Source organism: Lithobates pipiens, unplaced genomic scaffold (assembly GCF_037356315.1).
Source record: "Lithobates pipiens isolate NorthernLeopardFrog02 unplaced genomic scaffold, aLitPip1_a1.2 Scaffold_30, whole genome shotgun sequence".
Classification (NCBI taxonomy): Eukaryota; Metazoa; Chordata; class Amphibia; order Anura; family Ranidae; genus Lithobates; species Lithobates pipiens.
Window position 1 is genome coordinate 104,575,971 of NW_027507791.1, and position 26,971 is coordinate 104,602,941.

Sequence of the window (26,971 nt, forward strand, 5' to 3'; positions counted from 1 at the left end):
TTTTAACTATCAACTTAGGATTTTATTAATGGTTTCTAAAATAACTGATGTAGGGCATAATTTAACTTGCCAAAACAAGGGGGTGACAACATCACTGAGCAGTCTAGCGCTACACCGCCAATGCTGCTGAACTGTACAGTGACTGGTAAGGGGGATTGTACAACCAGAAAACTGGTGGTCTCAAACAAGGTTGAATAAAAAAGGAAACGCATTCAACATATGACAAATTTGATCTAAAACTCTGTCCCCTAAAGCATAAAGAAAACACAAAACCACTATATTACAAAACATAACACCCTCTGGTGTCCGCTGTACACGTCAGCTCGCCTCACTGCCTCCCTATTTGCCGGCTTGCTGAGCCTGTCGACGGAGCAGAACATAAATTTTCTCTTTGATCCAGTCTTTATTGTAGGGCTGGTATGTCTGAGTGTCTGCACGGTACCTGCAAGAGAACAGTAAATTGAGTAACATCTTTAATTTATCATTGCTGCTAGCATTGCAAAGACTTTGAGTTTTAGGCATGAGCAATCAGAAACATGATACGTCTGTATGTATGTATTAGATATTAGTAAAAGGGAACAAGGATAATAATTTGTCAGATGCTCACTTGTTATGCAAGTGGCATGTTTAACTGAAGACTACTACAGCTACAAAAATGCCAGTGAAGGGATGAAGCCATTATTTTATACCATGCTGCTGTGTTCATGCTACTGAAAGACTGCATCAGTTATGGTACGTTTTATGTTATTTTGCCCATAGTGAACTTTACCATTAAACACAATACAGAGATACAAGTTGTGGGGTCTCCTTTATCCATGTTGCTTTCAAATTATATAAGCAGTGGCAAAACAACCATCTTAAAGTGGTTATACACCCTGTAAAACCACTTTTACCTACAGGTAAACCTATATTAAGGTATTGGCATTATGAGACTGACCAGTCACGGAGCCGGAGTTCCTAGCCCCGGAAGGAAGAGGGGTGAAGATATATGATCCCTGCTAGTGAGGACACCGGTGACATCGTGGGCTTCGGTATCAGGTAAGTGACACATAATAGATTACTATGCAATGCATAGTAGCCTATTTATGCTTTGCCTTCGCAGGGAAATAAAGAGGAAGTAAAACCCACCAGGGTTTATTTCCTCTTAAAAAATAAAAAGTATACAATAAAAAGAATGAATTATTTAGTTCCCGATGGGACAATGTACATGTACTAATCTGTACATTCTCATAGGTGCCCTGCAACACTTGCTCTGTGCTGTCAGACGGTGTACAGCCACCCTACTTCAAAACTAGCGGTATGACTCTTGATAACAAGCGCTTGAGGCAAGCGCTGGCAAGAGGAATGGAAAAGGTGGCGAGGCAGTCCAACCTGTAATTTGTGCCACGAGGAAAGGAATAATGTAAATTATCTCCTCTTTTAGGCTGGGTTCACACCACAGCGATGCGGGAACGCCGCAAATCCGCTGCGTTTTCCCGCATCGCATGACTCCCACCGGCAGTTCACACTGCCCTATGCGAACGGCTGGGAGTGTCAATGTTATGTTAATGACACCCCCAGATCCGTCCGCATATCGCAGTGCGATCTGCCGACTCGCACAGGAATCGGATCGCATGGTGTGAACACCCATGCGATCCGATTCTGCTGCGGACCAAAAAAAGGGTCCCGTGCGAGTTTGCTGCGGGAGCGATGCGAATTCAGCCATACTATCTGTATGGCTGAACTCGCATCGCTACGGAGATCGGATGTGATTTGCACTGCAGTGCGGTGCGAATCACATCCGGATCTCCCCCCGCAGCAGTGTGAACCCGGCCTCAAGAATTACAGGTTATCAGTTTAGAGTCAGCAGGAATGGCCCGGGTTTTATAGTGTTTATTCCGTTTGCTGCAAAATACAACACGTGTAGCGCAATTGTTGTTTTAGTATATAAACTCATGCAGGTGATGTGCCTAAGTACTTATGTGAAAGTATGTGAGGAAAGGGTACTTAAATAAGAATAGTAAAAAAAACTTTAACAATTACATTTATTGCTATCACATAGGGCAGGGGTCTTCAAACTACGGCCCTCCAGTTGTTCAGGAACTACAATTCCCATCATGCCTAGTCATGTCTGTGAATGTCAGAGTTTTACAATGCCTCATGGGATGTGTAGTTTCACAACAGCTGGAGGGCCGTAGTTTGAGGATCCCTGACATAGGGGACCAATAGCCCCCTCTATGTGACAATTTCTATATGACAGGTTCTCTGAGACATCTGGGGTCTTTCCTGCCCTCCGCTGAAGTAGCTTCTCTTCTGGTCACAGCAACATCCTGGGATAACATAACACAAATCCCCAGTATTGGTAGCTGCAGACTTCATTTTTGTAAAAGACAAGTGAAGTTTTTCTTTAAAATGGATTGTAAAGTCTATTTTTTCCCCCCCATAAAAAACACGTTATACTTGCCTACTCTGTTGCAGTGAATTTGCAGAGAGCATCCCGGATCCTTTTCTTCTCGAGTCCCTCTTCTGTGATCCTGACACCTCCCTCCTTTCCAGTGCCCCCACAGCAAGCAGCTTGCTATGGGGGCACCCGAGAAGAGTCACAGCTCCGTGTCCATTCTGACATGGAGCACCGACCCCATCCCCTCTCTCCCGATTGGCTAGCCAACTTTGATTGACAGCCGTGGTAGCCAACAGCACCACTGTGTCCTCAATCAGGAGGGAGAATCTCAGGTGGCTGAGAGACTTGTGGACATCGCTGGACAGAGAAGGAGCTCAGGTAAGTGTTAGGGGGGCTGCTACACAGAAGGCTTTTTATCTTAATGCATCAAGATTAAAGGCAGAAGCTTTTTTCAGCCACAAAAAACACCCCTTTCCAAACATTACACTACCAATAGGTGTGGAAATCATCAAGCTAGATTTTAATAAAAGTAAAATTGTTTAATCTATAGAAAATCTAGTATAGTATGTAGCATATGTTGGACACAATGCGATTCATTTTAGATTACTTCAAACCTGGTAACCTATTTGCATCCGTCTAACATAAATTTGGTCCCTTTCACACATGCAGACTGTATGTCCATATTTCATCCAGCCATTTTCGGAAGAAATACGGATATACATGCATCCCTATGGGATAGCGGGTGTAAGCGGAGGAACATCCGCTGACACCCGATATCATCCGTCGCTGCTATGGTACGATTCTGCAGGACGGAGGAAAATCCTATTTTTCTATCCGTCTGCAGAGCAGTTTGGATGAACATGGACAGACGGTCCATGTTCATCCGATCCCCCATAGAGGAGAGCAGAGATCTGACAGGGCGGTCCCTGCACAGTGTCATGCGCCGGCTCAGCAGGGATAAAACAGAGCAATCCCCGCTGAGCAAGAGGATGTTCACGGAGTGGATCGTCACGGATCCGTCTTGTGTGAAAGGGGCCTTAATCTTTCTGTAATTCTTACATGCATACCATAAGATTCTCCATAAAAAAAAATAAAAAAAAATAAAGTGTCAAAATACTTACACCAAACAGCTAAGATCTGCTAAGTCATCAATAAAATCAAACAACTGACTGATGTCATATGTTATGGACGGACTGTTCGGATTCATTCTCTTTAAGTGTTCTTCATACATTTTACAAACCCCTGAAAAAAAAAAAAAAAAAAAAAAAGACATGAGATCAGCAAACAAGGGACAGACCTACTTCTAACAGGGACCATCCACACTTATCTATGCACAAAGTGTAGAGAGGGGGGGGAAGCAGAAGATTTACTTTACTTTCAGTGGCGTTGCATTGTAACAGAGTCTTCACCAAATATCACAATATTTTTAAAGGGTTAGTGAACCATTACCAAAAAAAACTGCCTATACAGATAAGGGGTGTTGAACACCCTTGCTGAAAAGGTGTACACCATTTATGTACCACCTGAAGCCTGACTGGAATACTCCCAGGACATTGCCAAGTGAGTGATTACTGCTCACCATCACAGGAGTGAGCTCTTAAATGTTTAACTTTAGTCAGAGTTTGTTTTTATCTACAAACATGCCTTACCTGCATAGGCAGTTTTTTGTAAGGATGAATTAGCCCTTTAAAGAGCCATTAAAGACAAACACACAAGCAGGTCCCAGAAAAGTTAAATAAGCTGCTGGCAGAGGTCCAGGAAGGATGGATAGAGCTGTTGTGTGTCGCCCCTGTGGTCGGCAATGCACAGGTGAATGATACTGTAGAAGCTTCACTGGCTAGCCCCACAGGCAGCAGGATGTTCGCTTGAGAGACAGGGGTGTGCGAGGCCAGGAGATTGTGGCCGGGCAGGCTGGCATACAGGAGAAAGAAACGTAGCCTGGAGCCGTAGCCAGTCTAGAACACAAGCGGATGGACGATGGATCTGTGCTTTTCGGCTTCTTCCTCAAACCGCAGGTTGCCGGAGGTCTGAAACATGTTGCCGCCCATCATGCGACGTCCTCCCATCCACAGATCTGAAGTCGGCTTGCATTTCAGACTGGCTACGGCTCTGCTTCTTACTACTGTGTGCCAGCCAGCCTGCCTGGCCACGACCTCCTGGTTTCACACACCCGTCTCGCAAGCAAACATCTTGCCGACTGCGGGCTTGCCCAGAGAAGCTTCTACAGTGTCCTTCACCCATGCATCTGCCGACCATGGGGGCGACAACAGCTCTATCCATCCTTCCTGGACCTCCGCCAACAGACACTGGTCGTCACAAGGAGACACTCCACTTGCCCACCCGTGAGTGCATTCCTTTTTAAACTTGTTTTTTAACCTATCAAATATCAGCACCTTCTTTTTGTTTTTAATTTATAGTATGCCTGTAAACTGGCACGTGTTTACAACAGTCCCTACACAAAATGACATTTCTAAAAGGAAAACAGCAAGTTAAAAATTCTCGTGGCTATAATATATTGTTGGTCCCGGCAATGCACATAAAAGTCATTGAAAAAAAGAAAAAAAAAAAAAAAAAAAAAACGGCATGGGATTCCCACACAGTCCATTACCAGGCCCTTTGGGTCTGCTATAGATATTAAAGGGGAACCCCCCCCCCCCCCCCAAGAATCCATACCAGACCCTTATGCGAGCATGCAACCTGGCAGGCTGCAGGAAAGGGAGGATGGGGGGGGGATGAGAAAAGCGCGCCCTCCCCCCACCAGCCTCATCCGCACAACCCTTGCCCGGTGGATGTGGGGGTCTGCGGGCGGGGTGCTTATCGGAATCTGGAAGCCCCCTTTAACAAGGGGACCCCCAGATCCCACCCCCCCACGTGTGAAATAGTACATTTCACAAAAAAGTGTGAAAATTTTAAAAATGCGTGGGTTTGGGACAAGTCCTTTGTTAAAAAATAGAAAAAACTGTCCCATGAAGTCTTAGTCTCTTGCTCTGCCGACGGACCAGAAAAAAAAAAAAAAGCGAACAGCAGGAGCCTCTCATGGAGGCGAGTCGGATGATGTGTCTTCGCTTTGACAGCTCTTTTATAACGCAATGATCGCTGGGCTCCCGCAATTGCTGGTGACACGGCGAGAACCCAGCTCTCTGAGGGGAGATCTATCTCTTTCCCCAGCAAGTCCCCCCCCCCCCCCTTCAGTTAGAACACAAAGCAGGGAACAGTTAACCCCTTCACTGCCAGTGACATTTTTACAGTAAACAATGCATTTTTATAGCACTGATCCCTGTATAAATTACAATGGTCCCAAAAATGTGTCAAAATTGTCCGATGTGTCGAAGTTACAATAATTAAAAAAAAATAAAAAATAAAAAAATAAACTGCAGATCGCTGCCATTACTAGTAAAAATGCTATAAATCTATCCCCTATTTTGTAGATGCTATAACTTTTGCACAAACCAATCAATATACGATTATTGCGATTTTTATTACCAAAAATATGTAGAAGAATACATATCGGCCTAAACCGAGAAAAAAAAAAAAAAAAATAGCAAAAAAGTACAAAATAGTTTTTTTTCCCAAAATTTCCGTTTTGTTTATAGCGCAAAAAATCAAAATCAAAAATACGAAATGAAATCTCTGTGGGGAGAGGACATCAATTTTGTTTGGTTACAATGTTGCGCGACCGCTCAATTGTCAGTTAAAGCAATCCAGTGTCGAATCGCAAAAAAAGGCCTGGCCATTCAGCAGCCAAATCTTCTGGGGCTGAAGCGGTTAAAGCGGAACTGCAGTCTGCTCACATAATTTGTAATAAAAACATCTTTGCCATTCTGAAGCTTCCCTCCAACCACATTGCATATTTTATATATACTGTGATTACTGCAAAAATCTCCCTGCAGTCAGTCTGGTTGCAACTATTTTAACTGTGGGCAGCTGAAGCTGCTGCCTGTTCACTTCCTGGATTTACACAGAGGGACAGCTCCCTCCCTTGGCCCTCTTATGACTCATCACACCTCCCTTCCGGGCAAACTCAGGGGAGTGGGAAAGGTGGCGGGGTCCATGTAAAAAAAGGGTATTACTATCCAAAGTTAAAACAATAAGGGCAGAAGATTTAATAGCTGAAAAGATAAACAAATGACTAAAGTTCCGCTTTAAACAGATCAATGTTTCTGCAATGTTTTTTACATTTTGACAATTCGCTCATGCACAGTGTATGCTACATTAAATGCATAACTAGTGATAAAAAAAAAAAATGAAAAAAAGTCACATTTGTCGGTCTGCCGATGTGATGCATCAAGCAAATGCTTAAGCCCTCATATGGCTGGTGTCATATCTAGTCACATGTACAACCTCATGCTCACTGTATATCTAAATAAAGGCTAACATGGTACAGTTGAGGATAGGAAGGACTTTAAGGGTTAGGAACATTAAAAAGGGACAATTTTTACTTTGTTTCATCACCTGCTCCAAGAATTGCTTTGCCAAAAACAAACTTAGGTGTCCTAACGTCAGGGTTTTTCCACCATTTAGATATAACACAGTTCTGCAGGCACCATTAGAGATAAAGTTAGGTGTCGGCCAATAAATGAAAACATTGTGGTATGCAGGCCCTCTGCATTAATCTGGAAGGGACATGAATTATGCCGCTTTTGGGTTCAGATCTGTCATTCCCCAGCTGATCAAGTATGATTCCAGTGTTGCAGGGAAGCCTCTTCAATATCAGTGAGCTCCTATCACTTCACTAAGATAAATGGCTTGTCACATCCTGCAGTTCTATGTCCTTTGTGTGTATTGTCCTTTACTATGCTGAACAGAATCATGAATAATACATAAAGTTTAATGAGCTCTGCAGACAGGTGTGAGCTCACTATAATGTATAACACAGGATATTAGGCAGAATTACAGCGGCTGCTATTTTCCTTTCAAAGACACTGGTAGATAACCCATCTGTCAAGAAGTACCAGTAATAAAACCCAATCCATCCCATTTCAGACAGCTGGTGGTATTCATGATTAGAGTAGTGACACTAAACTCACATTTTTAGAACATAAAAAATGCAATATGCCCAAATATAAATAGAATGTATATTCTACTTGTATGAATATATATCCCTTGGTTTCATCTCGCAATTTTTTTTTTGCTGTCAGACTTTCTCTTCTATGGTTTACCATGTCCCCCTTGTGGGTGTGAATGTAGCCTCTCCTGCCTGCCTCTAAGATGGCCTACACATCTACATGCAGAAACATTCAGCTCTATGGGAATAGTACGCAGAGAGTGGCATGTGACCAGAAAGAACAATGCTTGCTAGCTGTAAGGTGCATCACTGGAAGATGGGGAGCAGACACAGGACAAAAAAAGAGAAGCCTGAAAGCATCAGTAAGACTTTTTAAAGAGGGGGGAGAAAAAAAAAAAAAAAGCAAGCCATAGTACATTTCATACTTAAATTGTGTAAATATATTTTTTAGCGTCACTTTAAATGAAAACCTATAACCAACAGGTTATATGTATATGTAATTTGTTTAAACATTTTTCATTAACCATTTGACACTCCAGCGCAGTAGATCTACTGCACGGGGGGCAATCTGTAGATCAGGATCGACCAGTAGATGGCGGACAGGCGATTGGTAGATCTTGGTCTGGGCTTGCTGACCCGCCATTCCAGAGCATCAGAGTGCAATACAGAGGGACTACGTGAAAAGTTGGAGCTATAGAAGGGCGCAAAAGCCACATAAGTTGATGCCTCTTCTGTAATGCCGGTTCCTGTCCCATCGATAGTGATACAAACTGCACTCCAACTCTTTTGCTGGCTAGCGGTCTCCAGTGTGGTGCCAGCAGCAGCAAGAAGAAATCTTCAGGTCAGTGGGAAGCAATACACTGGGCATAATAGTATAGGGCTGCTTTCACACTGATGCAGACACACTGCACTGATCCCGCGGTGCAGGTAAACCGCAGTACATCAGTGTGAAAGCAGCATTATAAGGGGCTCAGAACAGTAAGGGTTTACCATTTGTAGTTTTTTTGGGGGGGGGGGGGGGGTAAAAACCTATAATCAAGATGTGTTTTTATTACCCTCGCCCCAACCGCACCCTTTAGCTTCAGTGGTTGTACACATGTTGCATCAGCAGTTCTACATCCTGCCATGGTTGGTGGCTAAACAACCTGCCAAGCATGACCCATTTAGCGAATGAGGGCACCCCCCAACTTTACACGTTGCGCTGTAGCCGAATGCAATGAAGGGCTCATTCACAAGAGCAGGAGGCACTGCTGCTTCTCTGAAAAGCAATCCGAGTGCGTTTGACAGCCGGTGAGGAGGAGATATATTGCCTCATCGTCTGATTTAAATCTATGATTGCCTTGCAATCCATGCAATTTTGACCCGGTAGTACAGCAATTAGCGGTTTAAAACAGGTATGAGGAGGAGACACTGGACGACTGTGCCTGGTGATCATTGATTTCTCCCATATTGTTCAGGTAGATCTCCACCACTTTAAGGTTGCCTACCGCGATCTACTGTAATAGAGCAGCATTCGCAGGCTCAAGTCACTATATATACACACACGTACGTGTGTGCGTCCCCTGCTGAACTGTGCTGCGATTGGCCACAGCTTAAGTTTGTCAGCAGGTCCCAGCCAAAGATTTTCTGCCAAGACCCGATTGGCTTTGCGCTCTTCTCTCTCACTGGATCGCTGGGCTGTGGAGGGGGCGGAGCAGCCGTCTCAGGCTCCCATCGGCTTGCCGAGAGGCTGAGCGGGGTATCAGTACAGGCACCTTGATGATGTCAGCAGTGTGGGGACTTCAGCCCCTCTCTTCTGAAAATGGATCACAAGAGTACAAAACAAGCTCTGTGAGAGGGGAAAAAAAAAAGACAATGAAGTGGCCCGCCTGAATGCCCAGACTTCATAGTAGAGCTGCACAATTCTGGGAAAAATGAGAATCACTATTCTTTTGCTTAGAATGAAGATCACGATTCTCCAAAAACTGTTTTATTTGAAAAATTTACAGGCAGGGTATCGCAGAGTATTGGCAGGCAGGGTATCGCAGAGTATTGGCAGGGTATGGAGGGATGGCTGCTTCCATCTCTGGATCTCTCCCCTCCACTGTACAGATCAGTACAGAGGGAGAGAGAGGAACCGGCGTCATGACATGACGCCGGTTTGTTTACAAGTGATCGCTCCGTCGGAGTGATCAGTGTAAACAGCCTGGGTGTAGAAAGATGGCCGCCGCTTCAGAGCTAGGCCGAAGCCACGGAGTGCTCCGCGGATCGCGCCATGAGCCGATCCGAGCAGGGTGACCCGTTCGGATCATGGATCGGTGACGATCCGTTGCACCCCTACTACTGTGTATAGCAGTGCGCACTCACACTGCTGTTTCCCAGCCACTGTACCCACCCACAACCAGGCAGCGGCACGCCACATCGCATGCTCCAATGACTGACGTCAGTTCCGATATCCGCCATTTGCGTTCCACGCTGGTTAAGCGGAACCGGCGGCACTAAAAGAAAAGAAATCGCGATCGTTTCGCGATTAATCGCGCACCTCTACTTCATGGTGAGCAGTAGAAACATAGAATGGGACTTGGTGTCACCCCATTTCCAGAAGGGGTACCATTAGTATGTGGACAACTTCTACCCAAGCGTGCCACTTTTTAGACACTTATTTAATCTTAGGTCACACGGTGCCACAGCAACCAATTCTAAGCGCTGGGGCTTTCCCCAACGGTTTGTTAACATCCAACTTAGAAAGGGGGAGAAAGCCTGCTTGCAGAATGATGAATGACTTGCCATGAAGTGGAAGTACAAAAACAGGATGTTTTCGTCCTGTCTTCCATTCACACAGAAACGATGGCTCGAATTAGCATGACATCTGATGTCACTGAAAAATAGGATTTTTGTACTTACCGTAAAATCCTTTTCTCTGTAGTTCACTGACTGACACAGCTCCTTTACTTAGACCATCGTGTTATGCCACCTTCAGAAGAGGACTAGGCAGAACATGTTAACATGTACAAAAAAACAGAACTTTCTAGATCCACCCAAGGGGCGGTCCCTTCAGTAACAACCCCCCAGCCTGCTTCCTGTAGCCTCAGTACGTCAACAAACAGTATAACATAAAATAGGAGGGGAGGGTGCTGTGTCAGTCAGTGAACTACAGAGAAAAGGATTTTACTGCGAGTACAAAAATCCTATTTTCTCTTACGTTCGCTGACACAGCTCCTCTACTTAGGCCATCGGGACGTCCCTAAGCAGTGTCAAAACGAGGGGTGGGAAACCGCATAAAAACTTCACCCACCAAACAGAATGTGGGAAACAGCATAAAAGCTTCACCCACAAAAAACAGAGTGCTCCCTAACAGGGGAGTCACCACCTTAACTAACCGCATCAGAATTTGCGGTAACAATGCAACAGTGCATTTTACTTAAAGGTAACAGTTTGTCCAAAAAAAAAAATAGTGCAATTGCAAATATAAATCTATGAGTCAGATTCCTGTGGTTTCTATGAAATGTAGATCTATGAGCCCTCTGCTGTACATGCAATAACGGATTATGGCTCTCTGCAATCTTAGAGCGACTCTGCAGTAGACATAGCACAACATTTGTTAGGCAGATTGTCTATAATAGCGATCATCCTTGCCGATATATTCTGTGCAGGATGGTCGCTGTTTTGATCATCTGCGCGTCTGCCTATATGTAAAGATCATACAAATTGTGTGTTTTGGTCTTTATATACTCCTCTGTTTTGCGTCTAAATTTTTGCACATCACTACATCACCATATTTTTTATATGTGGTGTTATTTAATTTTATTTTTATATCTAAATTGAGATTTTTTGGAGGTTCCTTTTGAGATTTACTAACCTCGTACATTACACGTTTAATGTGTTACACCGTGGGCTACATTGGTGCAGTTTTTCCCTGCACCTATTGGCCCTGTGCATATAGGATGCTTAATACATTTTTTTCCCCCTTCCTCCTTTCCGGATCTGTGCATGGGGACATGAGCTACGGCCACGCCCCCTTGGTAGTGACTACTTCCGGCCAACGTCTGTGTCTTACACAGCGCCGCTATCTCCATCATGCACCCGGAGGAGACGATTGGGGCGCGTCGCAGGCCTCGTGGCGCGAATTATTAAATGTGTATAACATGCCCCGTCCGTGTACCATGGCAACGCACGATGTATGCCGTGGGATAGGACGAGGACTTAGTGACGTGACAATGGCGTGATTATGTCACATGACCCCGAACATAGCGCGGGGTCAACACAGCGTCCTAGTGGTTGCTGTGGTAACCAGCAACCTGGATATTTGAGCGTATGGACGCTGTGTCGTCCATCTAATGACCAGGGCTACATGTGTGGATACATTTATGCAAACGAAAGTCACCCTTAGAATGTGAGTAATTTACAGTCTTTTAAATGGTCAGCTACTGATCAGGCATACAGGCTATCACTGCTTTGACTGCTTGACTAGCTTATCCGAGAAACTGTTTGCCACCCCAGTTATGTGAATACTACACATCCATATTAATGATTTAGAATGAATATACTACTTGTCACTCTGCTGTATAGCCATCTGGGTATTGACTTAATTGTGTCTATTGGCCCCTCGAGGTATATATCGGACTGAATTGTTAACATTGGACATACTGATCAATGGTTTGTTTGTGATAAGTGAATATACATGGGTGACTTATTACATCCCTGGAATGTTTTTATGGACAGTTTGATAATATATTTAGTTGGCTGATAGATATTATAGGCGTGTGTGTGCTGAATCGACTAAGCTCATTGGTTGTTACGTTTATAGTTACCCTCCCACTGTCTAATTCCATTGGGCCATCATTCCGCACACATTCTGTCTTTGATTACCGACTCCGCCCCTTTATAGGTGGGCCAGTTTTGGGGATTTTATAAATTGGATAGCAATGTGGTGGGTTACAATATGCCCCTGTTGAAGACATATTTTGTCGAAACGCGTCAGGCTTGCATCTGGCACCCCACATTGCTTTTATTCTGTACTTTTTTGTGATCACGTCATAATTTTCGTTTATTTTTATGACTTTTTAAATAAAACCCAATGGTTACTCTCTGACCTGCACTATTTGGAGCTTTTTCCTTTATTATATTTTTGTGGACCTCCTTCCACATTTGGGGTTGGAACCCCAAATGCAACACACTTTATCTTGATATTCCAAGAGACGCTTCGAGAGACGTCCATCATGGGCTCAAAACTTCTGAAGTCTCCCCAGCATCTGTTCTGACTACCTACAACTCATCAAAATTACACGGCTGCCTGCAGAACTTTGCGGCCAAAACAGACATCAGCCGATGCACTGACATCTACCTTGTAGAATTTTGTACAGGTGTGAACAGACGACCAAGTCACCGCTTTACACACTTCCAATTGCCCTGGTGAAATTGGCCGTGACCGAAAAGGGGGGCACCTGTCCCTTCAAGGCGCAAAGGCCTAAACCACAATCTGTCTGATCCATCTGGAAATGGTGGCTGACGAGACCGTCATGCTTTTTTTGGACCAGCTATCGAAACAGTCTGACTTCCTAAAGGGAGCCGTGGCAGACAGATATACCCTTAGAGCCCTGACCACATCCAGGGAATGGAGGGCCACCTCTTTAGGATGTGTCAGCTTAGGACACAAAGATGGTAACACAATGTCTTCATTGATGTGGAACTCCGAAACCACTTTCGGCAGAAAAGAAGGTTGTGGACGCAACACCACCTTATCCTTATGGATAATCAGATAAGACGACTTGCAAGACAAGGCTGCCAGTTCCAAAACCCTCCTGGCCGATGTAATGGCCACTAGAAAGACTACTTTCTGGGAAAGAGTCAACAAGGGAATTTCTCTGATAGTCTCAAACGGCGGTTTCTGAAGCGCTGATAACACCAGGCTCAGATCCCACAGGGGTAATGGTGGACGCACCAGAGGAACTACATGCCGAACACCCTGAACAAAAGGTGCTCACTAAAAAGTGAGACGCCAGGGGTCGCTGAAATAAATAAAATAAAAAAAGACAGCCAAGGCTGACATTTGTCCTTTAAATGCTGCTTAAAGCCAATTTCTGGTCTACTACTGCTGTAGAAAACAGCAAGATCCTGGATATGGAATAGGAGCGTGGACGCCATCATTTCTCCTCACACAGAGATGTAGGCCTTCCAAGTATGATGATGTATCTTCAGAGAAGATTTCCGTGTTCTCAACGTAGTTGAAATCATCGAATCCGTTGCAGTTTACCCCATTCTTTGTATATGAACTTATCGAAATAAATCAGATACAGAAACACCTTAGGTGCACGGGCTGGCTTACCGGACCCAAAAGGGACCGCTACCTCAGCAGAGGAATCTGATGTGCCCTGAATCTTCAGGGTATCACGCACAGCTGTGATAAGTGCTCTAATTAGCGCTTTGTGGCGCGCAGACCCGGACAGGGACTCATCCTCACTGTTCAATCGGTCCTGGTCAGCATCATCTGAAACAGAGCAGGGGGGTCACCAGCCTCAGCAGGGCCCGAGTCCGCATCAGAGCTCTCCGCGGAGGACAGGAGGGCGCCTTTTACCACCTTTGCGCCCATGCAGTGCCTCCATCTTGGCAACGAACGTGTTAAGGACAAAGCGTCCAGAGGCACTGCACTGTCTGCAGGCGAACCGGTTGCAATTGCCTGGAGTTTGTGGGAAGAAACACCAGTTTCTGAAGCCATGCTGACCCTATCCTGTCTGCCACCTGTTGGGGACTTAGGACAGTGAATGGTCCCAACCTCCTAACTGCTACAGGCTAAGGGGCCCCCACCGCAGGACTCACCATCCTGACAGAGTTCTGCTCCATCCAGCTAGGTGCACCTGTGTCAGCTCCCAGGTGTCTGTAAGAGGAAACCGTGCTGTTCTGAGCCTCAGGGATCAGTGCTGAGCATGAAAAACGTGCTAGGCTACAACAAAATGCCCCAAGCATCCAGTATAAAGGACATAATCACAGGTAAAATGGCCGCCGAACTACAGAAAAATAGTTCCTGACCATGCTTCTCCCTGGTCACACCAAACATGGCTGCCAAAGCACTGTATACAGAGAGTGACAGTGAAACACAGGCAGAAAAAATGGTTGCAGACAGCGCTACAGCAATCAGCAGAAACAGACCTCCAGACACTCCGGGGAGAGAGACACCCAGGGCACAGCTACCCAGCGCAGCCCCACACCCAAGGTGAGAGCTCCCCCAGTGGCCCCTGTCCATGTGCGCACACACACTGCTCAGCAGCCCATGCAGCATCCCCCACGGGGAGGGGGGGTTCATAGGGAAGATAGGGACATGGAGAGAAGAGAGGGAGGCGAGGGACCCCCGAATCGACCTCCCAGGGAATGCCCAGCTGCTCAGCCCCACTGAGGCAGGGAGAGCTGTACTTACCAGTGCGGACGAGCTGGGGACATTCCATCACAGACCCACTCTCTGATCCGTACGGGGTGGCTGCTGGCCCGGCACACCGACATCAGTAGCCCAGTCATATGTGTGCCCCAGAGCATTGCGCTCACCAGCCGACCCTGGAGCCTGAGGGGCATGTCGTGGCCGAGCCAGCGTGGAGCTCTGGTCTGCACACACTCGCTGGCCAGGCTGGAGAGACTACAAGGATAAGGGTATCCAGTCTGTCACCCAGCCGGCTGTTGATAGATCACAGGATCTCATCTTGCGCAAAAAGGCAAACTTCTGCAGAAAAAAAATCCACGGACCGATGGGCCCGCAAGGTTCTTAGGTCCTTCTTCACTAGGCAGAAAAAAAAACTGGGGGGTTGTTACTGAAGGGACCGCCCCTTGGGCGGAACTAGAAAGTTCTGTTTTTTTTAAACATGTTAACATGTTCTGCCTAGTCCTCTCCTGAAGGTGGCGTAACAACCCGATGGTCTAAGTAAAGGAGCTGTGTCAGTGAACGCAAGAGAAATAATCTTTGTATGAGGAGACTTCAATGACCAATATTAAGCCATATTTAGTTTCCCAGTTAGACACTCAAAAAAAAAAAAAAATGAATGTGTCTATAGATTTCTATATGTGACACCTGGCATTTTTGTCCCTCCTGTGCTGGCCAACATGGTCTCTGTACCAAGGACTGCTTCTGTCGCTACCACACACTAGTGGAGTATTAGTCTTGGATACAGCACATTACAGTCTAGGGCACTGCACAAGGGTCTCAAAAGTTGTTGGATAGTAAGGAAACTAACAATTTGAGAGACCCTAAAAGCAAAGGCTGGAAATGTTATTGTCCTTAAAAATAAAAAATAAAAAAAAATAAGTGTTTTATTGAGATAATGTTATATTGTTAACCATTGTCAATCAACTGCAGCACTGATCTGTTTATTCTGACAGCAGCAGGGTGCTGCTCTCAAAATACAGGTCAGTGTCTGCAGCGCTGCAGGAGGATATTTATCACTGGCAGTATGCCCAAGTATGAGGGACCTGGGGTGGTCAGATCACTCCTATGCTTCGGCATATCATTCTTTCCACGGCAGAGATTTCTTCATCCATATCGATGTGAATTGGAGGAATCAATTACATGCATGTCCAACATTACAAAAGTGGGTAGATGTGTGACATAAGATTCTATGGTTAGCCAAAAAAAACAGGACAGTTCCAACACCTCCCAACTGAGCCATTTTAGGAAAGAAGACACTATTTGCTAAAGCAAATTGGGTCCATGGAATGTTTTTTTGCCACAAGCTAATTTTTTATAAGCAGTTACAGCAATCATTTTTTTTTTTCCTTTTGGGATAATCAATAAATGCAGATTATTGAAAGCACTGGCCAGTTTTAACCGATTTGTCTCATCTCAGATACATTCAGCTGGAAAGCTTATTTTAATGAAAAGCAACAGACTGACTGGCTGGATCACAGATATATATTAGCCACCACATCCAAGAATTGTTAAGATAATAAAAGGTTTGCTTTGGGGTTTAATATAGCTTTAAACTAGGTTACACCAACATTTTTAAATTCCTATGTGTGTTTGTTTTACCATGTACTTGTAATGAAAAAGTATATTGTTCTCTTTGCATTGTTTCCTTTGTGTGAAATATGCGGTGACCCTGTCCGTCTCCCCGCTTTTCTATTTCAAACTGACCACGCTAGGCATGGAAGCACATGCATCCCAATTAGAGGTCGACCGATATATCAGATATTTGGCATTTAATTAATCGGCATTGGTAAAAAAGGCAGATTATAACTTTAGCACGACTTGCAAATGACTGCTGTAATAGAAGTCAATGCAAGTTGCCTGAATTCTTCCAGGGAGCAACTTGTTCTCCTCTCTGGGCAGTCTGTCAAGAAAAGACCAAAGAGATACAATGTTTCTACTTATCAATGGTCTGAACTCTGTGTAGGAGATCTCATTTTAACCATTTAAAGACTAAATCTTTTCTGACACTTGTTGCTTACAAGTAAAAATCCTGTATTTTCTGCTAGAAAATCACTTAGAACTCCCAAAAATTATATATATTTTTAGCAGAGATTCTAGGGAATAAAATAGCGGTTGTTGCAATATTTTGTCACAGAGTATTTGTGCAGCAGTCTTTCAAACGCAATTTTTTTGGAAAAAATACACTAAGGATTTAAAAAAAAAAAAAAAAAACGAACAGTAAAATTAGCCCTTTTTCATCCAAAAGCTTTGATTACCTGTTTGTGTATTAAATATTGAAGATATAGGTTTTTTTTTTTAATCTAAATACATACACGTGAACTGATTGGAGGTTTGTTTTGTTTAATAAATGTTTAAATGTAAGAAATTTTATGTATCACTTATTACTTAAGGCTGCTTACACACTGGAGCGGGCAGGCGCTGACAGTAAAACGTTGCTCATTTTAGCAGCTGCATTCAGCAGCTAGCGGCTGAGGAAGGGGTTAAAGCGGAGGGCCGGTTATAAAAAAAAAAAATAATAAACACACTCACCTGTCCAGGGCGCCCGCGATGTCGGCCGCCCGAGGCCGACCCGTTCCTCGGCTCTCGGGTCCCGGCGCCGCCATCCCTTGTAAGGGAAACAGGCAGCGGAGCCTTACGGCTTCACTGCCCGTTTCCTACTGCGCATGCGCGAGTCCCGCAGCTACTGCGCATGCGCGAGTCCCGCAGCGCTTTCTGAATGGGACGCGCTGTGTTCTGGAACACACAGTTCCCAGAACACAGCGCGACTCATTACCCAGAAGACGCCGCGACGAAGAGAGAAGACAGAAGATCTCCGCGGAGGAGGAAGAGGAAGATTAGGATAAAGTGCCTAGCAACAGGCATTTCTGGTAAGTAAAAAAAAAATTTTTTTTTCATTTTTTTTTTTTTTTAGATTTTTTGTAATTTTTAAAAAAATTTTGTTTTTCAGGGTGGCCCTCCCCTTTAAATGCGCCTGTGAAGAGCCACTGCCGAAACACATTGCAAGCGCTTCGGCAGCGGCGCCCATTCATTTCAATGGACAGAAGTGGTGGAGGAGCGGTATACACCGCTCCAAAGATGCTGCTTGCAGGACTTTACTTTTACGTTCTGCCAGCACATCACCTCAGTGTGAAAGCACTCTGGCTTTCACATTGAGAATGCAGGGAAGCTGTTTTGCAGGCACTTTACAGGCGCTATTTTTAGCCCAAAGGCACCTGAAAAACAAACCAGTGTGAAAGGTGTCTAACTGTTAGATTTTATGACATGAAGGGGGGGGGAAAAAAAAAAACACAGCAGCATATATTGGCCATCGGCCACCACGATTTCTAAAAATTGCCATCGGTCAGAGAAAAAAACCTCATCGGTCGCTAATCCCAGTGTAGCCAGTTGTATTCTACTTGGGAGCACAGTATGCTTGTAATCTAATGGTCAGACTTGTGGAGACACCTTCCTAAACAGCTCTTTATTGTGAAGATCAGCGTACTGCTGTTTCTCTGGCTCCTGCTGACATGTCCCCCTGCAGTCTCCACCCCCTGCTCTCCAATCCCATTATGCAGCTGAGAACAGAGGTCATGTGACTACTTAGAGGGGAAAAAAACAAAAACAAAAAAAAATAATAGGAATTATATAAATTGTTCTTCCCTGCATTTCTATTTAAATAAAATGGGTTGTTTTACAAGGTAAAAAAGTTCAAATATTTTAGGAACACCCATGTGAACAAGGCCTAATGAGCAAAAGCTCAGTGTGTCCCTCTGTCAGTTGGTACAGGATCAATGCGAAATTGTTCAGACTAGCTTGCGGGCTGCCCAGAAGTCTGCTCCAAATAAACATCCAAAAGGTAAGACATAATTTTACATTTTTAGGTTTGCTGTGAGAGGGAAATCAAACACAGTGGACTTTTCTCTAATTTGACTGCAAAATTTGAAATGCACATCAAGTTAAGCTGACTATAAAATATCAAATGCACCATTGCAGATCACTTATGAAACTTTACTCCATACCTTCCATGCATTCATTGACTGATTCATAGTCTGCATATGTTCTTCCTTCGGGCCTCTTTGTCGGCTGAACAAGCAAGATTGTGTGAGACTGCAAGACAAAAAATAAAATAATGAGTGACAGAAGTACAACAAAATACAATGTCACAAGGCTGCCCACACAGTTTCAGCCTAGTTCCTATCAAAGTGGAACTAAAGTCTGGTATACCAATCTCCCGTCCAGCAATACGAAGTCTGAGCTCCCTCGCTGGCACCATCACTTTTTTACATTTTGATTGGACAGCCCAAGAGTACATAATTCCCGTGCATGTGCAAGGGAGTGAATTCATCCCCGCACAACAGTATATCAAGACTGTACACCAAGCAGGCAGGTAAGAAGCTTTTACTATAGAAGAGATAGCATGCTGCTTCTTCAATAAGAGCATTCATGTTGGAATATTTAATCAACCTGCACTTTCAGACGGGATTCCTATGTCATTTTAGGCCTGATATACATCTTTCCATGTTCATTTTTATATGTTTTACACGTGCTTACATTGTCATGAATACATCATTTAGTAAGACCCCTTTCACACTGGGGCGTTTTTCAGGCGTTTTTCAAGCGCTTTAGCGTTAAAAAAAGCGCCTGTAAAGCGCTTGAAAGAAGCCTCATCTGCAGTCCCAATGTGAAATGTCAGCGCCCGAAAAACGCTCGTAAAGCGCCGCTTAAACTAGCAGCGCTTTACCAGCGTTTTTCGAGCGTTATTGGGGCGCTTTTAACCCCTGCTAGTGGCCAAATAAAGGGTTAAAAGCGCCCCCAAAACGCTGCTGCCAATAGCGTTTTTCAGGCGTTTTTCGGGCGTTTTACAAGCGCTTCCCATTGATTTCTATGGGAAGGGGCGTTTTAGGAGCGTTGTATTCACCGCTCCAAAAAAGCTGCTTGCAGGACTTTTTTGGACGCTCTGCCAGCGCAGCGCCTCAGTGTGAAAGCACTCGGGCTTTTACATTGGGATTGCAGTTGCAGCTTCTTTCAGGCGCTTTTTTTAACGCTAAAGGGCCTGAAAAACACCCCAGTGTGAAAGGGATCTTGGTGTGAAAGCACTCGGGCTTTTACATTGGGATTGCAGTTGCAGCTTCTTTCAGGCGCTTTTTTTAACGCTAAAGCGCCTGAAAAACGCCCCAGTGTGAAAGGGGTCTAAGTGCAACCTTTGTCTTTTTTTTTTTAACTGTCCTAAAAATAAACACATTGCCCTCATGGAACATGACATTCTGTACACTGTTAGCACAGAAATCCTCATTCCTTAGTAGAGGTCGACTGATATGGGTTTTTCTCTGGCCGATGCCGATATTTAGAAATCATGGTGGCCGATAGCCGATATATAATGCCGATTTTTTTGGGCCGATATGTTAGGCCGATTTTATTTTATTTTTTTTTTTTTCCCCTTTTTATTTTTATTTTAATCCCCCTTGATCTAACACACCTTTCCCACTGGGGCGTTTTTCAGGCGCTTTAGGGCTAAAAATAGCGCCTGTAAAGTGCCTGCAAAATGGCTCCCCTACAGTCTGTGTGAAAGACAGAGTGCTTTCACACTGAGGCGATGCACTGGCAGGATCTTAAAAAAAAAGTCCTGCAAGCAGCACGTTTGGAGTGGTGTATACCGCTCCTCCACCACTCCTGCCCATTGATATGAATGGGCACCACTGCCGAAGCGCATGCAATGCGATTTGGCAGCAGTGCTTCATGGGCGCATTTAACCTCTTCCTTGGCCACTAGCTGGGTTATATGTGCCCCACTAGCAGCCAAATAGCACCGCTAAAATGATGGTAAAGAGCCGCTAAAACTTGCGTTTTACCATCAACGCCTGCCCGCTGCAGTGTGAAAGCAGCCTTCATAAGTGAGATACAGAAAATTTCTTACATTTAAACATTTATTAAACAAAACAAACCTCCAATCAGTTTACTTTTATGTATGATTTAGATAAAAAAAAAAAACCTATGTATTAAATAAAAAACAGGTAGTCAAAACTTTTGGACGAAAAAAAAAAAATGGGCTAACTTTACTGTTTTTATTTTATTTTTAAATAGTGTATTTTTTTCCTAAAAAAATGCATTTGAAAGACCTCTGTGCAAATGCCGTGTGACATAAAATATTGCAACAACCGCTATTTTATTCCCTAGGATCTCTGCTAAAAAAATATATATAATTTTTGGGGTCTAAGTGATTTTCTGGCAGAAAATACAGGATTTTTACTTGTAAGCAACAAGTGTCAGAAAAGATTTAGTCTTTAAATGGTTAAACTGGGAACTTCTACACACTGAGATGACTTCATTCATTGAAGTGTAAACATTGTATCATTTAGTTCTTTTCTAGGCAGTCTGCCCAGGGAGGAGGAAAGTGTTGCTATGACGACTCAGGCAACTTACACTGACTTCTTACAGAAGTCATTTCAAAGTCCAGCACAATCGGCCGATGCAGATTATTTAAAAAACGGCAAATATCGGCCGATATATCGGCCGACCTCTATTCCTTAGGACTCGGTCACATGGGGAGCTTTATCCATGCAGGGCTGTGTTTACTGGCAAAGGGACACACAGGTGTCGCATGCATCCTAGGCAAAGGCACCAGGGTAGAGAGGTATGCGGGTGTAGACATAGCCCAAGGATCCCAAATCGGCTCAAAATTACGAACTCTATCTTGGCATGTGCTCACTATTTTCTCCTGGCCATAATCCAGGAGATCTTACGTTTTACTCCGGGAAGTGGAACCGATGTCCTTTTCCAATATCTAACAATGGTGATTTTGGTGCCTAGAAGCATAGAAAAGAGCAGTGCTTGGGTATATTTACTTCAGTCACCTTGCTTGTTGAACAAAATAAAAAGAACAGCGGGTACCCAGCTTCAGTCTTTAAAGCCGAAGTATAATCAAAGTTTCATTGGCTCTACTTCTCCTATCGATCACAGGAGTGCAGTTTGTTCTGCACTCCTGTGACCAATTTTCTGCAGATATCGGGCTAAAGCCTGCTGCCAGCAGATGTCACTCAGTTGGTCCACCCAAATTCCTAGACCGGCAGTAGGCTCAGCCTCTTAGCGAGCAACTGGGAGACTGAGCCAGTCACTCCCTCCACAGACTAGCCCTCCAGTGAGTGTTAAGAGGGCAGAGCAAAGTGGACTAACAATCACCAGCTCTCTGCAGACTGAATACCAAGAACTGAGCAATTAGTGGTCTTTGATCGTCCAGTTCTCAGTGTAGAGGTGGCAGAGGACAGCTGGGATTGGTGCTGCAGCCAGTTGTATAATTAGTTTTTTTTGGATTCCCAAACTTCTCTTTTAAAGTGACACAAAACTCTGGTGTAAAGAAAAAAAAATCTATACAAGTAGGTACCCTTAACCAAAATATAAACTGGCAGGTAATTACCATGCCAGCAATGGCAGCCTCTATTATTTCTCTCGGTAAAAATTTTAAAAGGGAAACTTTTCAGCAGAAGTGTACACGTGTATGTAGGTAAAGAAGTGCCTGTACCACCACAACACCAGAGGCTCTGGCTATCGGTTTGCTCTAAAGTGTAAACTCCAACAAACTTGTCCTATTCGCTCCCTTTTGGTTAATTAACCACTTGCCGACCAGTAAGGTGACTTGTAAGTCACTGGACTCCAAGTGGTTATACCGGGAGGATGCCTAGTGCTGCAAGAACTATCATCCCGGTATCGTTTTTTCTTAACCACTAGCTGACCAGCCACCGCAGAACGTCACTCCTTTAACCACTTCAATACCAGGCACTTAGACACCTTCCTGCCCATGCCAATTTTCAGCTTTCAGCACTGCAGCAATTTGAATGACAATTGCGTGGTCATACAACACTGCAAACAATTTTTTTAGCATTTTGTTTCCACAAATAGAGCTTTCTTTTGATGGTATTTGATCACCTCCGTGATTTTTATTTTTTGCGCAACATTTTCTTCTTCAATGACGGGCACTGATACAGCTGCACTGACAAGGTGGCACTAATGGGCACCGATGGGTGGGATTGCTGGGCATCACTGTTTTTATTTTGGTACATGATGGTGCCAGTCAGTGCCCATTTGTGGGCACTGACTGGGACAGATTGAGCATCATTTGCACATGTGAATGGCCATGGGGTACATACCTGGCCATCCACATGTTGCCCACTTCCCTGGTGGTCCAGTGTGGGCATCTGAGGGGGGGCTGCGCTGATAATCAGCGCAGACCCCCCTCTGTCAGGAGAGTCGCAGATCGGCTCTCCTCTACTCACGTGCGTCAGGCACAAGTGAGAAAAAAAAACGATCACCGGCTTTTCCCGTTTACATCGTGATCAGCCGTGATTGGACATGGCTGATCAAGTGATAAAGAGCCTCCACCAGATCGGTGGAGCGGCGTTTCAGACTGACACCAATCGCCACAATGCGCGACGGCATGTTATCCTGAAGGACGTCATATGACACCCAGTCAGGATAACAAAACCACTTCCCGGACGACAATTTGCTATTGACCGGGCAGGAAGTGGTTAAAGACGTCACAGCAGGCGCACCGCCGCATGTCCCCAAAGCCAATTTGTGTGCCCGGCAGGTGCGATGACCGCAGGGCACCCGCGACTGCTCATGAGAGCGAGAACCGGGATCTGTGTGTAAACACACAAATCCTGGTTCTCTCAGAGGAGAGAGATTGCGTGTTCATACTAAGTATGAACACCGATCTCTCCTCCCCTAGTCAGTTCCATCTCCCCTACAGTTAGAACACACCCAGGGAACACCGTTAACCCCATGATCGCCACCTAGTGTTAGCCCCTTCCCTGCCAATGTTAGTTATACAGTAATCAACAGCTTTTTTTTAGCTCTTTAAAATATTATTAAATTTAACAAATTTTTAAAGTGTCCCTGTGCTCGTGCAAAAGGCAAATGCACGTGACAGTTTTGCAAACAGCGACCGCCCCACACGTGAAATATCACCGCAAACGTCAGATCATGGGCAGTAATTATTGCATCAGACCTTGGGTAAAACTAAAGTGGTAACCTTTAAAGGCTTTTCAAGTATCGTCTATGAAATTTTACACCGTTTGTAACCGTTGTACAGGTGTGTGCAATTTTAGAGCGCTACGCATTGGGTATTTATTTACTCTCCATAACAGCATCTTTCATGCCTTAAAAAAAAAAATAAAAAAAAATATCTGGGTTATGCATTGTTTTTTTTTTTGTTGCAATAAAATTCAAAAACGTAACATTTCTAGGAAATTTTTTAGCAATAATACGGATTGTTACATGTAAACAAAAAGTGCCAGAAAGGGTCTGGTCTTAAAGGCGGTAGTAAACCCCACCAATTTTTCTTTTTAAAACCCTGCAAAGTAAAGGCATAACATACTAGCACATTATGAAATACCTTACAATGAAGCCCTGCAGCTCCACGCTGCCAGCTCTGACAGACACTTCCATCTTCAGCCAGTCTTAATTCCGGGTTTGCGTCCCCATGGCATCTGGTTGGCCGCGCTGCAAGGACATCACTCTAACGCATGCACGCGGGAATCACGGACAGCAGCACAAAGGTCTGACATCGGTATACTGTCCCTTCAGAGCCCATGTGTCGGTGATTTCACTAGCTGCATGAAGTGTGAATATCTCCTAAACCGTACAGGTTTAGGAGATATTTATAGTACCTACAGGAAAGCCTTATTATAGGCTTACCTGTAGGTACAAGTTTACAAAAAGGGTTTACTTTCACTTTAACCACTTGCCGACCGGGCCACAGCCGAAAGATGGCTACAGCGCGGTTGGCTTATTCTGGGTGGACATCCTCCCAGAATGTTGCACATGCGCGCCCCCTGGTGAGCGCTCCCGCAAACATCTGCGACTGCCAGGTCCGGAAGACCCGGCGCATCGCGGCAAATGGCGGAGCGATCACTTGTAAACAAATGTCATGACGCCGGTTCCTCCCTCCCCTCTCTGTACAGTGCGAGGGGAGAGATCGTTTTTAGCAGCGCTGTGGGCTGGATCTGTAGTGCCCACAGCGCTGCTCAGTGTCCATACTGTGCAATACTCTGCCAATACTTTGCAATAATGGCCAATACTCTGTCAATAAATTTTAGCAGAAACAAAGAATTATTTTTTTTACCCAATTTTCTGTCTTTTTTGATTCATAGCGCAAAAAATAAAAAACCCAGCAGTGATTAAATACCACCAAAAGAAAACTATTTGTGTGAAAAAAAGGACGAAAATTTCATATGGGTAAAGTATTGCATGACTGAGTAATTGCCATTCAAATTGTGAGACCACCGAAAGCTGAAAATTGGTCTGGTTAGGAAAGGTGTTTAAGTGCCCAGTGGTCAAGTAGTTAAATATATAATTGAACTTGATTTTTATTTTGTTTTTTGCAACAAACATGTCATACTTACCTGCTCGGTGCAGCCTGGACCCTCCCCTTCTAAAGGTCCCCCACCGGTGCTCCTCCCCCTGAGAGTGCCCCACAGGAAGCAGTTTGCCATGGGGGCATTTGTGTGCCTGCTTCCTTAGACTTTTTTGTTGCCATGGCGACCTGGCATTTGTCAAGCTGTGCTTTAGACAGCAGCACTACATGTCTAGGGGGAGGGTTGTGTTAGATGTACTAGCAGATTTCGATAATTCAACTAATTGATGCCAAATTCCAGCTAACACTCTAAAAGCAGTTACAGCAAACAAGGTTTTACCTTTTGCGGTAAACCTTTTATATAGATAAAAGTGAATCATTGTAAGCACCCATCAATGTTAGCCTCAACCCTCTAACTACTACATCAGCAGGAGAGCTTGTTCATTTGAAAAAAAAAAAAACAGACCTACTGATAGTACCGTTTTGTTTTTAGGCTTTATTTTCACCAGGTGAAATTAAAAAAAAGCCTAAAAATAAAACAATTGCTGCATCGTATCTATGATTTGGAAAGCTGCAATATATAAAATTCAGGTGCTACCACTGCTTTAAAGTGACCTTATAACTACGGGATGAAAATGGTAAATAGCGGTACTGTACCTGGAGAAAAAAAAAGGGCCCATACTTAACATTCTGGGGCCTGCGTCTTGAAACGCCATCGCACTGCGGTTCCCCACAAGTACTTCGCTGACCTAGTGGGTCAAATACCTATTCCCTCGTTGTGAACAATGGTACCTCCCGCCGCTCCATGCCCTGTGACGGTGCATGAGGATACGGGAAGAACCATTGTGTAAAGGAAAGGGGAGCGGGGACCAACACACCGGGAATTATTGAACACTTGCAGCAATTGGGCAGAAGCTTCACAATGGTGTTTTAAGAGAGTGAACTCCAAGGAGAGAAATATATCATCTCTCTGTAGGTGTTTGTGGATTTGACTCTGTAAGACAACTTTAATTGTATCTTCCATCTGATGATAATGGGGGAGGGGGGGGGGGGAGTCCATGAGGTCTGTAGTGAGGAGGGGATGGAGGAGCAAAAATATACACAGGAGGGACAAGGCAGGTTCACATCACGATCTCATACCGTGCTGTATGGACGAGACCCGACTGTGCGAGGAGAAATCGATCGGACTAATAAGACGGAGCCCCGGCCATGTGTACAGCGCAGCCCTCACCCCCATACTACGGACTGCCCGGCTCTCTCACACGATGCGGCATTGCTGGAGAGCGCGCTCACATCCAGGAACGCACACCGTGCTCCCCTCCTGCACACGGGAGCGCCATAACACACGGTAATCTACTTCCCGACCCCTACTCACCATCTTCCACTCCGTCACTGAATTCCAATCAACCGTACACTCTACCGGAAGCTCTCATTACAACTTCCCCCGGAAATGAGGTCACGCGCGCTTCCACTTTTGAGTGCGGCGGAAGTAGTAGGGAAATGTGCCGGAAGTTGCTCGGTCTCGGTGCGGCCATGTTTATTGTTTGAACTGTGTGCAAGGGTTAGGGATAAAGTTATAGAATAAAAGTATATCCAATAAAATGGAATAATAATAATATTAATGACATTAATACAATAGAATACATAATATAGCTTTGCCTGCAGTGGAGGTGGATTTTTTAACCCATTAAGGTCCAGGCCTTTTCCGGCATAGAATCCCTAGAGAATAAAATGACGATTGTTGCAATTTTTTATGTCACACGGTATTTAAAGTGGAGGGCCACCCTGAAAAAAGAAAATACATTAAAAATTGGAAAAAAATCATTAAAAAAAATGAAAAACATTTTTTTTTTACTTACCAGAAATGCCTGTT

The 26,971-nt window shown here is 44.5% G+C and overlaps 1 protein-coding gene across 1 annotated transcript; it reads right to left on the bottom strand.

Moving 5' to 3' along the window:
* Positions 1 to 26,571, bottom strand: ERH (ERH mRNA splicing and mitosis factor). The gene is made up of 4 exons (XM_077464724.1): positions 26,474 to 26,571; positions 18,771 to 18,858; positions 3,502 to 3,622; positions 1 to 442 (listed from the first exon to the last, which is right to left on the bottom strand). The coding sequence occupies exons 1-4, from the start codon at positions 26,474 to 26,476 to the stop codon at positions 340 to 342; spliced, it is 315 nt and encodes a 104-aa protein (XP_077320850.1). The 5' UTR covers positions 26,477 to 26,571; the 3' UTR covers positions 1 to 339.
* Between the last annotated feature and the right edge of the window lie 400 nt (positions 26,572 to 26,971).